The 18,275-nt window shown below is 38.6% G+C and overlaps 1 protein-coding gene across 1 annotated transcript; it reads right to left on the reverse strand.

The window, feature by feature from the left end:
* Window positions 1-2,621: 2,621 nt before the first annotated feature.
* ptger3 (prostaglandin E receptor 3 (subtype EP3)) lies at window positions 2,622-15,601 on the reverse strand. Its single transcript, XM_060829576.1, has 2 exons — window positions 14,747-15,601; window positions 2,622-2,921 (listed from the first exon to the last, which is right to left on the reverse strand). The coding sequence occupies exons 1-2, from the start codon at window positions 15,599-15,601 to the stop codon at window positions 2,622-2,624; spliced, it is 1,155 nt and encodes a 384-aa protein (XP_060685559.1).
* Between the last annotated feature and the right edge of the window lie 2,674 nt (window positions 15,602-18,275).

Raw genomic sequence — 18,275 nt, forward strand, 5'->3', positions numbered from 1 at the left:
AATATGTGGCACTGGAAAAGCATAGCAGGTCAGGCAGCATTCAACGAGCAAGAGAATCGATGTTTCGGGCGTATAAAGGGCTTATGCCCAAAATGTCGACTCTCCTGCTCCTTGGATGCTGCCTGATTTGCTGTGCTTTTCCAACTCCACACTTTTCAATGACGAAAATTATGAGTCAGCCCTTTGTTTCAGTCTCCTCACATGGTCATGACATATTTAGTTGACGTCATGTAGTTCCCTCAAGTAGATCCGTGCAACTTTCATCATTCAAAGTCAAATCTCAGCTGTTCTCAGAGTACATTCTGTTATTGGCTTACATGCTCTTATCAATGTTGTATTTTGAGACTGATAAACTGAATGACAAAGAACCACAGTGCAAGAACCAAGGTTGAAGGTAGTAGAGGACAAATACAAGCTAAACCAAACAGGAATGATTAGATAACAGTGATGCTAAGTTTAAAAAGCCTATAATTATGATAAGAACCAATGACCAAGCTAGGTAAAGAGTTCCATATTTAAGTACTTGAAGCAAAAAAACCCATTAGAATCTGATAAGCTTTGAATTTGACAGCTATTATTGTTCTGAACACAGATAAGCATACATAACATATCAAACAACACATATTTTGTTACAATTAATAGATTTTCTGTATTGTATTTCTTTCATAAGAAAAGTGCAACTTGATGCCAACTTTCACAAACAATGAAATATAACAGCACAATGGTTAAAATTGTTAGAATGCACCATAGTTGTAAGGTGTAAGAAAGTAACAAAAGATCCATGCATTCTGGACAAATCAATTTTAGGACAGTTCACTTCAGGATACTGTTGTTAATTTATAATTTTCCTGGATGTAAGTGCTCCCTTTCCAAATAAAACTGCACCTAAATTAATATTCTTATGATCAGTGTCAGCTACTCAAAGTTAACAGGATATTAGCACACTTTAAGTACATTGAATAAAATTCCATTGATGATCTCCATCTAATTAAAATGTTCATCTTTTAAGTTAATTTACACATGTGCATCATGTAAAACTGTACTTGATCACTGCATAATCTCTGGTCTAAGTAAGAGAAAATTAATTACTTTATTATATTTATAAATATTACATATAAAGAGTGAATTGTATAACCGATCTAGTCTGGAGATAGCTGTATTTCCCATGAGGATATGTAATAGTCTTTAAATTACTGAGCACAATTAGATACTGTTTCTATCAAACAACAAAATAAATTACTGAAAAATTTCAAGATTTATAATTGTTTTGATACCACAATTTTCCTCTATCTTCCAAAAATGCTGATTCCCATTGGTTGCTGTTTCTCAAATCCTAGTTATTAGACAGTAAACTCTGAAAGATGATTTAATAGGGAAGAGGTGGAGAATGAGAATCCATCACAACTAATAATGATCTGGACCATTCAACCCAATCAATGGGCCAGGCGCAGAACACAAAAGGCAGAACAGTGCTCCTACTGTTATCCATGTAAACCAAGACAAATCAGGGAAAATTGGAGTTCAATGCTGGGATATTCCCATGAAGTTAGACACATGCAGACTATCTTCTTTCCCTTTCATTTTCCTCAATTTTTTTTAATGGTTCAAGTTTTGTATTGGGTTTACATTGAAATGGAGTGCATCTCAAAATAATAGCAATATAGAAGATGGTCAGTCTATCGTGCCTATGCTGACTCTCTGAAAATATATCCAATTGATCCAATTACTCATGCTCTTTCTGGAAAGTTCTCCTTTTTCATTACAATTCTACATTCTCGTCCCTTTCACACGTATCATTGAATCTGCTTCCATCTCCTTTTCATGCAGTACATTCTAATGGCAATTCATTAGAATCTTTCTGTGGTTCTTTTAGCAGTTTTCTTATTGGAGTGGCCTCAATTTTGACAAACCATTTAGAACAATCATAAGGTATATCATGATACATTGCAAGTAAATGATCTTTCCCAATGTGTCAAATGCCAATTCAAATAATCCAGAAGTTTTGATCCAGTTCTTCATTGTTCCAGAGTAGATTGCTTCAGGCATTATGCAAATTTAATTGTCTATATCTCAATTTCAACTGTGAGCCATGTTGAAATTAGTTTTAAGTTTCAGCTTCAATGTGTGCATGCTGGTGAAAACAAATGAAAAAAAGTATGAGACTTTAGCATGGGGAGCAGTAAATGTAAAGCAGATCAATAGGCACTCATTGTGGCATGTATTCTTGAGCAATCTCTCAGCTAAATAGAATTGCTGAATGCTTTACCTTGGTAGCCTTAAGGCATGCCAAATACTTTGGCAGCTGTTCCAGATCATGCAGGTGTTCTGAGCAGTGTTGAGCTGAGCTGTCTCTTCCTGCCAAGTACATTGCATCACCAATGAGGGGCAAATAGAATTGCCAGTTCATTGCCAGCCACCAAAGATAATGTAAATCAAACAATCTCTACGGAATGACACGTGACTTATAGATTTAATAAATCAGCAGTTCAGATAAAGCAAATGAATTAACTCAAAGCCTTGTAAGAGTTGTTCCTCATGCATATTTCACATAAAAAGAGTCAAGGATGAGATTTTCTCTCATCAGAAAATCAACCCCATTGTCAAATTTTGTTTTCTCTCATTTATGTTGTTTGTTTCTTCTCTTGGTCTCTTGGTTCTACTGTTACAGGAATCTCCTTGAACTCCTCAACTGAGCAATTAGTAACAGCATTAGCTACTTGACACACCTTTCTTAACAGGATTTCTCGCAGCAATAAATAAACCCATGGATCTAAGATCTGATTTAGCGATGCCAATCTAATGGCTGTGAGGAGAAAATTGCAGTCCGCTTGCAGTTCATTGTTTAGGCCTGAGATGTTATTTGGAGATGTGTAGCAGTGATCTGAAGAACTTTCAGTGTAGATCATTTTCGACATCAGTACCTGAGATAAACAAGATTAGAAGATTTCAATTCTAAGCAAAAAACAAAAGCAATCTATGATATTGACACATAGAAAAAAGGAGCAGAGGAAGGTTACTCAACCTGTATGCTTGTGTTGCCATTTAATATCATGGTTGATCCTCGACCTCAATGTCATTTTCTTGTACTTTCTCTCTTTATCTATTGAAAAATTCATTATCTAGAAATGTATCAAACTGTTTAGAATAAATGTAATGGCTGAGCCTCTACGGTCCTTTGGATCAGAGAATTTCAAATAGTTAGCACCCACTGAGCAAATAAATTCTTCCTCTATATAAACTATATTTACATATATACCTACACTATCTAATATTCTCAGATTACTCTGCCTGCCCTGAAGGAAAAATTCTCAAGGCATTAGCAGTCCTTACCTTGTCTTGGTGCTTATGGGAGACCCACTTTTACCCTAAGTATAGTGGCATATTTTGGGTGGGAATTTTGAGAGAACACATCTAACAATTAGGCTCAAGGTCTTCAAAGAGACACTCTTGAGAAACATTTAGCCAAACACAAGGAATCTGAAAGAAAACAACATTGCATGGATACCTTCTGAATGGAGCTTAAGCATATTGCTGAATGATAGGAGCAGGCAAGTCTTTATTTTCTAATTAGGTGAGAAATCACTGATTCAGGATTGCTCGATGCTGACACAGTCGGAGTAATTTAAAATGTAAAAGCCCCAGTAGAAAGCCACAGTCTGAAATACATACCATTAATTCAGACATTTGTTCCATAATTTAGTGAACAACAAATGAAAGGCTATACACTTCAATTCCGAAGTAGTGGAGGAATGCTGATATTAGATAGTTGTTTCATGTAATTCTTTTGTATTTCAAATAACAAGAGGATGAAAGAGGTGGAAGAAAAAAAGACCATGCAACCTATATTCATTCATTCAGAGGTATCCCATAGCTCCCTCAATGCAGCATCTAATTGTATCTTACAGAATACTCCACTTCACTACACTGGAAGCTCATTCCAAGTGTTGGTCACTTTCCACACGAAAACAAATTTCCTGTGATCACATTTTACTATTTTGAAGCTATGTCCTGTATTCACAGGACATCACAGTTGTGATTTTAAACTGTTTTATTTTAAATAATGTTTACAACTAAATTTTCCAAAACCATGTACAGTATGTTACCATGTAATTACCTTTCAGGTGCTTCTTCGCCAGGCGAAGTAAAAAGATTCTCCGGAGCTCAGAACCACGTTACTGAGAAACTGCATTGTGAATCTTGTCAGCACTGCATTCCTTGAATTTGCAGTGACAACAACTGACCATGGCATTCAAGATGTATAGGCTGATGAGAGCACCTTGTCCAGTTTGATAATGATTTCCTCTAACTTGAATTCTTCAATTTTAGCTATTGGTTTGATTGTTTGCATTGCTTCATTGACTGGAGAGGTTGAACGAAGTATACATTAAAATTCATTCATCTTCAAATTATCTGTGGACAATTAGCTTTGTCTGCTTTACTATAGCTTTGAACTGTTGCCTTTGGCCCTCAGTTTAACATCATCGGCAGATCTGACATTATATTAACTTGGAGTCTACAACATTACTTTTGAAAGGTTAGGTACACAGAGGCAAAAGTTTTATCACCTATTTTCAGGGCTGGAATCATCACTACAGCAGTAGAAGTATTATACATCCAATTGAATATCTAAATCCATCACAGGAACATTAACAAAAAGAACTGTGTGGAATTCAAGCAGCTATCATACTTCTTCTTGCATCTACATAAGAGGATATTAGATCACTGATTTAATGGCTGGAAAGCAAGTTCTGGGATTAGGTATGAACAATGCAACAGGGGAATGATGTTTGCAATGATTGTGGATTCAGAACAGAGCATCACCCCTGTTCTTGTTTCCTCCAATGAAAGCTTTTATGAGCAAATTATTTCTCAAAAATTAATTTATATTTGGTAGCCGTTGTTAGAGTCCATGTGGCCACTGAAAAATTCTGAGCAGAGAAAGCCCAACCTCTGATCTTATGATTGATCAACTCAGGAAGAGGATTAAGACCGAACTTCGATATTTTAACTGAGTGCAAAGGAGGAGTCAAACACTTGCTGTAAATGATCTTGAGATAATATTAAAAATTTCCGGAATCAATTTTGAGTTGGCCATTTCTCAGGTACTCAAAGCACCCTAACTTGGTCTCAGAGATTTGGCTTGTTTTATATCCAATTTCTACTGGAAGAGATCATGGGATACAGTCTGTTTCAAATGTTAATTCCTTAGATGGTCATTGTCTTTCCTTTATGGACTCATGTGCTAGATTACTATTAGATTAGATTAGATTACTTACAGTGGCCCAACAAGTCCACACCGACCCACCACCCACCCAGACCCATTCCCCTGCCTCTAACACTACGGGCAATTTAGCATGGTCAATTCACCTAACCTGCACATTTTTGGACTGTGGGAGGAAACTCGAGCACCCAGAGGAAACCCACACAGACACAGGGAGAACGTGCAAACTCCACACAGTCAGTCGCCTGAGGTGGGAATTGAACCCAGGTCTCTGGTGCTGTGAGGCAGCAGTGCTAACCACTGTGCCACCGTGCCGCCCACAGATGCAAGTTCACTTCTGCAAATCAATTCTATTATTTTATCTTAGTATCTTCTTGGATTCTGGAATAATTACTTCTATCTTCACCAATTTGTTTGTTTTGAATCGTCTCACTGTACTCCATTTCCTCAGCAGACTCACTGCATTTTTGGTGGGAACTCAATCAAAGAAAAACTTAGAAATTAAATAGGGCTGAGTAATGCTTTAGCAGCTGCTCCAAAGTATGACAGGCACATACTCCAGCAGCTTCTTGTCACAATATTCAAAGTAGATTCATTCTCTGTGGAGCCACAACAAACTACAAGCAATGCATAGAAAAGACTGAGTACAAGTCAAAAATTAGACAACCTGGAAAAAACACTTCTGGCTGTACATTTTGAATAAGCAAACAAAACAAGGAGTCATGAATCCACTTGAGCTCTAATTGGGCTAATAAAAAAAGGAGGGGAGGATGTAATGGGTGGACTTGCAAATCTGAGCAAAAATTTACCCGAGCATGAGAAATGAAAGGACAAGGTGTACATTCTCTGTAGAACTAATGACTTGTCTAGACTTGTACTTCTGTAAACAGGTAACAAAGAACATATAAATAAGCAAATGGGTTTCAGTTATGAAGTTAGAAATCAGTATCAACTTTCTACATTATAGCTACATTTCAACAGTACTTCATTGGCTGTAAAATACTTCATGTCTGTGGAAGATGCTATATAAAGGGACATCTTTCTTGAATAATTAGGTGTTCCGCTAATCCTTAATTTAGTGAAATTGGTTCTGCTTTTAGCTCATGTTCATGTTTAGCTCATGACATTGCAAACTGCTCCAGTGTCAGGAATATCATTGTTACCATCATAGTAACTCAAAACAAATAGATAAAACACAAGTTCACATAAAAATAAGCATTGAGTGTGTCACTTGAGGTGGAGGGGCAGGGAAGACTTGCATTTTATACCACATTTCATAACCTCAGAAAACCGCTAAGTGTTTTATAGTTAATTAAGTACTTTGAAGTAGAATTGTTTTTTAAAACTTGACCTGCTCAGATGTGCTACGGCAGGTGGGACATGAACAAAGGCCTTCTGGTTCAGAGGTAGGGCACTACAAGAGCTGTCAATTATAGTCACAGTTGTAACTTTTAAAACATTTGGCAGCTAATGTGTACGCAACAAGCCTCCACAAACAACAATGTCATCATGCCTGAATAATCTGGTTTGGCAATTTGCATAAATATGAATATTGACCTGGACAAAGGTAACTGGCTTGCTTGTCTTTAAAATATTGCTGTGGGACCTTTTACACTCTTCTGAAAGGAGATGGCGCCTCATTTTATGGTCTCATCCACTGGAATTGAACTTGACCCTACACCTTCTGACTAAAAGGTGAGTTTTCTGAGTCAGGACACAGAGTAAGGGTAAGTGGCTTGTTCTCTGATTGGTAGGGTGTGACAAGTTGCTTCAATAGAGTGCTACACGGATGTTTATAATTCTCAATGGAGTCATGTTGAGGCAATATGGAATGTAAGTTTCCAATCTGCATCATGTGATTTTAACACTTGAGACCTTTGACAGACTAAAATGGTTTTAAAAGGACAAACAGTGACCTAAAATGGCTGCACCTGACTGAGGCAAGTTCAAAAACCTAGTGCAGAATAAATAAAACCACCTGAAATTAAATTACTATTTTATCTTGAAACATTGAAACTAGTCAACTGAATCAGTAATCAAGAAACTAGTCTCTCCTGTTTCAATTTGCACCTATCTGATTAATGAAACATATTGAAAATGAAAGATTGTCTGTAGAGGGTTCTAGAAAATGGGAAAACTTGGGAATATACAAATGAATTCTATTTAAACATCACAATAGAGAAAGATTCTGGATTAGTAACAGCAAGTGTTATAGGCACCTTGAATGGGTGGGAAAATACTTTTCAGATGGAGTTTAATACAGGAAAGTACAAGGTCATACACTAGGAACAATTAAAACACAAATAATTATTTAAAATGGAGTGAGACTTCAAAGAGGTATGTTACAGAGTAATCTGGGTGTACTTATCCATGAAACAAAGTGCTTGCATGAAGGTACAGTAAAAAATTAAATTATTTATTGCAAGGGAGTTAGAGTTCAAAAATAAGGAAGCCTTGTTACAAATGTTCAGGTAAGGCCGCAGTGGAGTACTGTGCACAGTTTTGCATCATGATTTAGGCAAGAATGTAACAGCATTGGAGGTTGTGTGGGATAAATTCACAAAATTGATTGCTGGGATGAAATGGTTGACTTATTTAGAATGGCTGAAGAAGCTAGGCCTTTATTCAGTACAGTTTAGAAGAATGAGGGTAATCTTTTTGAAACATACAAGATTTTGAAAGTGCTTGACAGTATAGATATGGAGATGATGTTGTCGCTAGTGGAGGATCTCAATCTTGGAGACATTGTTCTACTAATTTAAAAGTGAAATGAAAAGAAATTTCTTCTCTCAGAGAAGAGTTAATGCCTGGAATTTTCTAACCGAGAGTATTGTGAAGGCTAGATCTCTGTAAGTGTTTGAGGAGGGAGATTGACTTTAGAAAGAGTGAAGAGTTGAGGACGTTGAGAAGCTGTCACAAAGAGGAATTCAGGCTTTCATGAGATCAGCCATGATCTAATAGAATGGTGAGCAGGTTTGATAAGCTGAATGGTCTACTCTTGCTCCGATTTCGTATGTTCTTTTATTCTCTTAAGAATACTTTTAATTGGCTCTTTCATTTTGACTATGTTATTGTTCTGTCGCCATAGTCTTACCAGACCATAGGGGCTGCTCTCTCAATAGAGAGAGAAGCGACTGGTGGTGATATAACCTGAGGGCCACCAGCCCTCAGGTGAGGGAGGAGGTTGAGAAGAAGAGTCCTTCATAGTAACAACCAACTAGTGATGGGAATTGAACCCACAGTGTTCGCATCACACTACTCTGTAAATCAATAATCCAGCTAACCGAGTTAAACCGATTCCCCATTTTGACCATATCTCTGTTTTAATTGGACTGTGATATAGCTGCATGCTAAAAAGAAATAAAAATATTTGTTCCAACTGATCAAGAACGTAAAGAGAAAGCTGTTTAACCCCTCCTCATCTTGATAAAAGCAGATAATTCTGTGAGCCATCACCACAGCGCTCGTAATATCAACGAGGAACTCTGCATAGCTATACGGGAAGTGGTACAGAGCGCTGTCTGTCCTAATCTATTGATGCAATTCTTATAGGTCTGCTTTGAAAAGGCACTATGTAAATGATTCTTTAACCCAAAAAGTTGTTTATCAAGGTTTGCAGATGTCACTAAGGAGGCACACTAAGTTGCCTAAGCAGGACAAGCTTAGAAAGGAACATAGAAATAAAATTAGCAGAACTATGGAAGGTGAAATTCAATGTTAGGAAATATGAAGTCATTCACTTTGAATCTAAAAAAGCACATCTGGTGAGAAAGACAAGAACCTATGACTTTTAGAAATGTTGTTTTGGGAACAACAGCACCTGCAAATTTCCCTCCAAAAGGCACTTACCTTTCAGACTTGGAAATATATTGCCAATTCTTCCCTGTTGCTGAGTCAAAATCCTGGAACTGTCTCATTAAAAGATCAGTGGTTCTACCTACAGCACATGGACTGTAGCTATTCAAGAAGGCAGCTCAACACCACCTATTCAAGGGCAACTAGGGACAGGCAATAAATGTTGCCCAGCTTATGAGGCCTATATCCAATGAGTGAATAAAAAATAAAGTTGGATTTGGTGTTCGTGTGTACTGTACACTAAAAAGCACAGATACTAAATGTACTTAAAAATTTTAATGAAACGTTAGTGTTTCTCTGAAGAAATTTGGAACTCAAAAGTAAGGGTTGAACAGAACATTGGCCCAACTCCATTTGGAGTACTGCCTTCAGCTTTTGATAACATGTTGACCTTGGAGCAGGTACAGGTAAGATCTAGCAGAACAATACAAGGGCTAAGCAGGTTACTTTGCAGACAGAGTACATAAATTTGTCTTGTTGGCAAAAGTAGATAAGTTGGTACCTCAAACCTGCTCTACAATTAAAAAAAACCATGGCTAACATGTTTGTGGTGTTTCATTTTCCACATTTCCATCTACCCCAATACCTTTGATTCCTTTGCCTAAAAAGGGGGGATCTATCTACTTCTGCCTTAAAACTATTTAAGCTCACCCACCTCCTCTGTATTCTATGGTAGAGAGTTCCAAAGTCTCATGACCCTCAAATTAAAAAAATGATTAGGAGATGCTGGTGTTGCACTACGGTGTACAAAGTTAAAAATCACACAATACCAGGCAATAGTCCAACAGGTTTATTTGGAAGCACTAGCTTTTGGACCGCTGCTCCTTCATCACCTGATGAAGTAACAGCGCTCTGAAAGCTAGTGCTTCCAAATAAACCTGTTGGACTATAACTTGGTGTTACGTGATTTTTAACCAAATAAAGGTCTTCTCATCTCTATCCTAAGAAAGTGACCCCTAACATTAAAATGGTGTCTGCTAGTTCTAGACTGACCCACAACAGGACAACTCTTTTCCAAGACCAACTTGACAAGATCATTCAGGATCTTTAGATTAGATTAGATTAGATTACATACAGTGTGGAAACAGGCCCTTCGGCCCAACAAGTCCACACCGACCTGCCGAAGCGCAACCCACCCCTACCCCTACATTTACCTCTTACCTTATTCACTTCAATCAAAACGCGCATATTCTTCTAAACTCTAGTGGAAGCAAACCCAGTCTGTACAATCTTTCTTCTTAAAGTAACTCATTTATTCCAAGTATCAATCTTGTAAACTTCCCCTGAACCACCTACAATGCATTTAAAGTCTTCCTTAAATAAAGAAGATCAAAACTTACAATACTTGAGGTGTGGTCTCAGCATGCCCTTTATAACACAGCAGACATCCATTCTTTTATATTTAATTCTCCCTGTAGTAAAGTACAGCATCCCATTGGCCATTCCTGATTATGTACTATACCTGTCTGCTAAACTTTGTGTCTTGTACTTTACAACACCAGAACTGCACCACAGAACTGCAGTCACTTTTCAATTATGTAATTCTCTCATTTTTCAATCTTTCTGCCAAGGTGAAAAACTCTACATTTTCCAAAAACTTTACTCAGTCTGCCAGACTTCTGCCCACTGAATCTGTATTTGTCTGCACCTACCTTGGCTTCTTCATAACACACTTACCTAACCACCTTGGTGTCATCAGGAGATTTCAGCTGCCTTAGCTTTCATTCCCCTATTGTTGTAAATTGTAAAAGGTTTAAGCCCCAGCACAATCCCGTGGAACTGCACTCATCACATCCTGCAAATGAAACAATAATTCATTTGTACATACTGCTTTCTGTCAGCCAGTCTTCTATAAAGGACACCCACCAACATCTGCCTCCACCCATCCCCACTCATAGACAAATTTTCCACAAGAATTTTTAATCAATAATCTTTACCAAATACCTTCTGGAAATCCAATGCCCATAAACTCTCCTTAATCCCACTTCTTTGAAGTTAATCCTGCAAAGAACTTCACTAAATTGGTTAAACATTACTTCCCTTTGATGAAATCATGGTGATCCTTCCCGATTGCTAGATTTTGTTTCTAAGTGCACACCTATAATCTGCAATGAATGCCAATAATAAATGGTATATAGTTTCCTGTTTTCTGCCTCCCCTCCCTTCTTGAATTGAGGATTATATTTGCTACTTTCCAATCTGAACGAAGCAAACCTAGGCAATTTTGCAAGATTAACACCAACACATCTATTACTCCATGGGCAATCTTTTTCAATATCCTAGTGCAATGTCCCTTTGGATCTAGAATCTTATTAGCCTGCAGTTCCACTAGTTTGCTTCCCTCATGACTGTAATGTCACTAAATTTCTCTCTTCCTTCCCTCTCATGATTTACACTGGAAATGCTTTCTGAATGTTGTATATTGTGAAGTTAGAAGCAATGGAACTCTTGCTTACAAAATGTTTTTCATGTTTGGATAATACAACTTTGCAAGCCTCAGACTGATTGTATCCCTTACAGAAGAAAACAAAAGAGCAAAGATGTGCAAATAGAATGGATAGAGTGATCACCCAGAATTGATTGGATCAGTTGAACAGATGCCAGGGCGAATGGTCTTTTGTTAATATGTTCCATTTGATTTATTCTTTTTCTTTACTCTTTGACTTCAACATTTTCAATTGGTTTGCTCTGTTAGTAGTGTAAAAGTTTATTTTTATCTACTTTATAACCTCAAGGTTAGACTTTTGCTTTCTTTTTTTAAACTGCAGATTGAATTTTTGATTATTTTTGGTAATTATACATTTTTCATATTAGTACAATGGTATTTATTTAATAGTTTGACATCAGTGAGGTAAAATAGTAAACTATAGATTCCATTGTAATTGCGTAAGTCTGCAATAATGACCAAAATGTGTTCAATTTTTTTTGAATAATTCATTGGGATCCTACTGATAAGAACTGTAGTGTACATCAGCACATCAACCCTGATAAAAGATATAGATCAGCAATTCAATGAGATCACAATGATGGGTACTTTAGCTCTTTCATTCCATATTATTTTAATACTGTCATTTGGCAAAAATCTTCAAAATTGGGTGCCTTTGATTCCAGCTCAAATTCCATTGTCCGAGAATAACATCAGCAGGAAAAAATACATTGCTCTACCAACCTTTTCGATTCTATATACATATTTCCTCCGGCATTTATAGTGATTTGTATCTGCCGCTTCCGGTTGTCAGTTCCAGCTGTACGCTGCAGTGGCTGGTATATTGGGTCCAGATCGATGTGCTTACAGATTCAATCAATAAGCACATTGACCTGGACCCAATATACCGGCCACTGCAGCGGACAGCTGGAACTGACAACCAGAAGCGGCAGATACAAATCACTATAAATGCCGGAGGAAACATCACAAAAGTGCTTCACAGGAGGCTCCCAAGCACTGAGGATGTCACCTAGACAGGGGATGAAACGTCTGCAACACAAATTCCCAGCTCGGCGAACAGAACCACAACAACGAGCACCCGAGCTACAAATCTTTTCACAAACTGTGTGTGTGTGTGTGTGTGTGTGTGTGTATATCATAAGCTAAGAAATACAAATGCAATTTACAAAGGCTCTCATTTTTAATCCTTGGAGCCTTGCAAGATCATGAAGAATTTGTGCTCCATTCCTTCCAAGGTCACTATATCCTTTCTAGGGTCCAATGGTTATAGCTGTACATGAATTCTTCAGATGTGGTGCAATCAAAGTTTAACATAGCTGCAGCAAATTCATCCCTTTTAACCTTATAGACATGAACTTTAATATTCCTGTAGCCTAAACAATGTTTATACCTCACCAATACTAACTAACCTGACTATTTCCAACATTTTCTGCTTTAATTTCAGGTTTCCAACAGTTGCATTCTTCCTTTTAATCTACCTTAGTAGTGCATTAGGGGAATGGAAATCTGTTATAACACAGATGCTGGGATAAAAGCTCTAAAAAAAAGGCATGGATGGTTGGACTGAAGGGTTTATTTTCAAGCTTTGTGACTCTATGACTCTATAAGTGAAACTCATTTATATTTGTACTGTGCTAATAACCGTGTTATTAAGAAAATTCCTATTTTTAAACCAGTGAAATTCACATTTACATAAAGGTTCACCTCTTTTGGTAGCCACAAGACCCCCATACCATAAGCAAATTTGCGATATGTTGAACCACACTATAGTGGACTTTGGTTATGAAAACAATAAGTAATATATATTGTAACTAATAACAAAATGTTATTGTATTGACAGCACAGAAACAGATTGGCCCAACAGGACCATGCTGATGTTAATGTTTCAAATGAGAGTTTTCTTTATCTATATATCTATATATTGTGCCTCAGTACTCGTGACAATAAATTCAATTCTGAGTTCCACATTATAAATACTCAAAGTGAAGATGCTTCTCTTGAATGCCTTGTAAAATTTATTGGTTGCAATTTTACTTTAACCCCCTAGCTTTTGTTTCCTTCACTTCACATTCAAAATGAACATATAATCAAAATCTATCCAATAAAATCCTAAATAAACTTAATACTTCTATCAGATCATACTTCAGTTACCTCATTTCTCACTCCCAGCTGTTCAAACTTCCATGATTCAATTTATTTTTTAAGTTCTGATGAATTGTGGTATAATTGTTTGAGTAACCCAGGTGGTGAATGCCCTGTTAACTGTAATGAACAATATTTAGAGGTGCAAATGACAACTTGTCAAATAGTAAAAATGGGAGAAATTATTGCAATCCTGTGGGTTTAACAATGTGCTTATGTCCTTCCATTGCATTTGAACAAGGAATAGACCATTTGGCCCTATGTTCCTGTGCCACCATTCAATAAGGTAGCTTGCTCCACATTCCTACCAATGCTCATAGCCAATCAAGCTCTTGCTTATCATGAATTTACCTCTATCTTAAAAATATTCAAAGACTGTACTTAGACACCTTTTTGGGAAGAGAATTCCAAAAACTCAACCTTTTGAGAAAATATTTCTCTTCAACTCTGTCTTAAATGGGTGACCTCTTAAACAGTAACTGAGAATTCTGGGTTCTCCCACAGAGAAAACCTTCTCTTGTCAACATCCCTCAGAATCTTAACTGTTTCAACCGTCACCTCTTCTGCCTCTGAACTCCACAGATACAACGCTCCCCTGCTCAACCTTGACATAGTCTGCAATCTAACAGCTGTTAGGTTGACATTTTATGTTCCGGATGTTTAATTTAGATGGAGTCTACTGCGCGCTGATGAATGAATCTCAGGGGTGAGGTGCTCTGATGAGACTTCAGTCCCACAGCTCATACACCGCAGCTAAAGATGCATCAGTTTTTACGGTTCAATACTGTCCCGAACATTGAAGAAATGATAGCTTATTATCCTCGGTATGTACAGTGAAGGGACATACCTTTAAACTATTAAAATGTTTGCTTCTACCTTAAAAACTACAGTATCAAAAATAATTAATGCCTCAAATCTAGAAATAAACTTCCTGCCATTTGAAATGTGACCGTTGGTTCGGAAAGTTTACATTCTCATGTTTTGTTTTCAAATTTCATCGGCCAGAAAACAATATTCTCTGGAACCACTGTCCAGTTGGTCCTGCCGTTTAGTGCCGGTGCTAAAGGACCGCCTTTACGTACCAGGAGAGGGGACCAGCAAACACTCAGCACACACATGATCCCCATCAACTGCATTAGTGTTTCCACCGTGATCCGTTCCCATTGCCTGTTCGAGGTCGTCAGCTTCTTCTTACACCGCACCACCAGCCCTCGGATAGTGGCCACATTACAGCTCAGTGTGACCAACAGGGAGGTGATACCCAGCACCGTGAAGGTGGAGGCAAAAATGGTGTTGCCTAAGATATGGTTGCCAGTGTTGATGAAGCACCAGGTACCCGGCCACTGCAGAGTGTACTTCCCAACGCCAGCAACGGGCAGCAAGGCGAACGCAACCACCCCAAGCCAGATAGAAAGCACCACCAGTTTGGTCAGCCTGGTGGTCATATGATGGGAGTAATATTGGGGAGCGTGGATAGCCAAGGTCCTTTCAATCGCCATTGCACTCGCCAAAAATAAGGGGCAAAGGCCAAACGTGGTCATACAGAGCCCAAAGAAACTGCACAAGTTGCCGGATGGGTCCACTCGGCTCCACTGCCTGTTGGTCATATACACTGAAATAACGACTGGGCTGGTCAGTAGTTTGCCAGTCAGATCTGTCAGAGCCAGGGCTCCGATAATCAGCAGGAAGGATTTCTTCCTCTTGTTTTCCTTCTTGTGGTAGGACCTATACACCAGCAGCAACGCGAGCGTGTTGCCCACGATACCAGCGATCATCATAGTGACCGGGAAGAACACGGAAACCGACACACACTCGGCAGCAAAGACCGACGACTTGTTGTTGGGCTGCTCGGAGCTGGAGTTGAAGCCGCCCCACATGCTGGACTCCTCCGACTGGTTCCAGTGGCGTGGCTGAGGGCGGACACACTGCAAGTCCATCACTCGGTGTCGGAGGGTTGCTCCCAATCTGTTGTATTCCGCTGGGCGACCTATTGGTCTGCAGACTGGGACTTCCACAACCGACTCACCTAGCTCTCGCCTCAGTTATAAGTGGAAAGAGGCGTGTTCTTTGAAGCCTATCACTTCAATCGATCAGCTGTAAGCACAGGGGTATCTGACAGCGTAGGAGGAATGAATCAATATTTAATTTCAAATTACAGCGACCACAAGTACTCCAGTAGCTGTAGAGGAGCACTGGAACGTCCTGACGTGGCGAAAGGCGCTATAAAAAAATATTTTTTCAATTTGCCAAGTTAAACATTCGACCACAGTATTAGCAGGAACACTAAAATGCAACTTAACCTGGCAGCACTGCCTGGCACTAATACCCACCTTACACTCCAGCAACCAATATTTGAACATTCATCCTTTCAGCCTGTGCTGGGTGGGGTTTGGGAGTGATGGTTATGTTTTGTACATTACGCTGTTGTTTGACGCTTTAATTCTGAACGACCATCCGTGGGCAGATGGTTTAGCTGTACGGTGCAATAAACTTTACAATAAATGGTTCCGAGCTAAAAGGGTTTATTTAAAAAAACATCGATATTTGTGCGGAACACCACTTAAGTGTTACAATGTGTAACTGAGACAAATGTAGAATTAGAACATGCCAAGGTCAACGAGACCAAAGTATAATACCCTTCCTTTGCTTAAGATTAAAATCAATAGCCCACATTTACAACTGGAGTTACTGAAGCGGAATTTCTTCAGCACAATGTATTTCAATATGAGTGACTTCAGGTTTCAACGTCCGGTCCAGCTTTTAAAAGCCTTGAAGGAACCTTGGTAACAAATTGCCACGGGTAGGGAGTGCAGTTATATTATGCAGGCTTGGCGGTGATGCTCGAAGAAACAAGAGTGCCTGTCTTATGCTCATCGGATTAGGGTAGTCAGCATGGTTTTGTGTGAGGGAAATCGTGACTCAGAAAAATATTTTTTTCTGAGCAAGTAACTAAGAAGATTGTTAAGGGCAGAGCAGTCGACATTGTTTACTTCAGTAAAGCCTTTGACGAGGTTCAGCGTGGTGCATTAATTAGTAAAGTTAGATCACATGAGATTGAGTGTGAGCTTGCCAAGTGGTTACAAAGATTGGCTTAACAGCAGGAGACAGACTGGGGTGATGGAGGGCTGTTTCTCAGAGTGGAGGCCTGTTCTACAGAGATGGGTGCTGGGTTCACTTTTGTTTGTTATTCACATCAATGATTTAGGTGAGAGTATTCAAGGCATGGTTAGTGAGTTTGCAGATGATACCCAAATTGGTGGTAAAATAGACAGTGAAGAAGGTTATCTAAAATGACAAAGATTTTGATCGATTGAGTCAATGCACTGAGGAGAAGCAAATAGAGTTTAATTTGGATAAATGTGAGGTATTGCATTTTGGTAAACAAACAAGAGCAGGACTTATACAGTTAAAAGTAGGGCCCTTGTCACCTTGTTACTAAGTTTCCAATTACAGGAAATGTTCCCTTACCTATTCAGCTTTTCAAAATCAATAATTGTAAAAACGATACCAGCACGTTTCCTTTCTAATATTTTCTGTTCCAGTAGGTACAATCAACCTGATTCAATTGTCTCTGGTATTGTCTTGATAAAGCCAGTTTCCAAAGCTTTAACATCCCATTGATAATTTCATAGAATCCCTTCAGTGTGGAACCTGACCATTTGACCCATCATATCCACACCAACCCTCCAAAAATCATCCCATCCAGACCCACCCCTCACCCTATCCTGTAAACCTGCAATTCCCAGGCTAACCCACCTATCTTGCACATCCCTGGACAGTACAAACAATTTAACATGGCTAATCCACGTAACCTGCACATCTGTGGAATGTGGGAGGAAACTCTCACAGATACTGGGAGAATGTGCAAACTCCACACGGACAGTCACCAGAGGCTGGAATTGAACTGGCTCCTGCATGCTGTGAGGTGATAATGCTATCACTGAGCCACATGGAACTCCCTAAAATGTGCACAATATATACAGTTACTCCCAGGTCCCTGGTGACATTCCACTATTTGTTATTTTTCCAAGACCTTAAGGTCTTGAGGAGTGAGGGTGGATGAAATGGCTCCCTTTATTCACCTGCTCCTCAGTTGGTTGCTACAAGATTCATTTCAAAATGGAAGCCTTTCCTGGTGGATACCTTTCTCTCAGACCCAAGTGAACTTGTTTTAAAAGGAGCCAATTTAACCTGGTTTGCTCAAACTTACAAAGAGTGAGTTCACCGATGACAAAATATGAAAAGAATTAGTAATGCTATACACAGATTATAAATAAGAGATGATCTCAAAAAGATAAAAGTTAAAAAAAAATCGGTCTCTGAATTGTTCACAAAGAGTGGGGAGTTGAATGTTTAGGTCATTACAGTGAAAATTACGTTTATAGTTCACAATATCTTGACCACACATCAGAAACATGTCAGATGCTAACCCGTATTCATTGCTTGCACAAATTAATAGACCACTTGCTGATGTATTAAGTATTTGTATTTATAACCCAAAATTACTACTCTCTGTCATCATTCATGGGATGAAGATATCATTGACAAGATCAGAATCTGTTGTCTGTCCCTAAATGTCCTCGAATTGAATGGCTTGTTTGGCTATTGCAG

This window comes from Hemiscyllium ocellatum, chromosome 9 (genome assembly GCF_020745735.1).
Source record: "Hemiscyllium ocellatum isolate sHemOce1 chromosome 9, sHemOce1.pat.X.cur, whole genome shotgun sequence".
NCBI classification, from domain to species: Eukaryota; Metazoa; Chordata; class Chondrichthyes; order Orectolobiformes; family Hemiscylliidae; genus Hemiscyllium; species Hemiscyllium ocellatum.

What these genes read in the sequence shown, in the direction of transcription:
- ptger3 (XM_060829576.1), bottom strand. Translation starts at nt 15,601, where the DNA reads ATGGACTTGCAGTGTGTCCGCCCTCAGCCACGCCACTGGAACCAGTCG. An exon ending in TTTGCTGGTCCCCTCTCCTG is followed by an intron (nt 2,922 to 14,746) that starts GTACGTAAAGGC and finishes TGTTTATCTCAG; the next exon opens with GTACTGATGTCGAAAATGAT.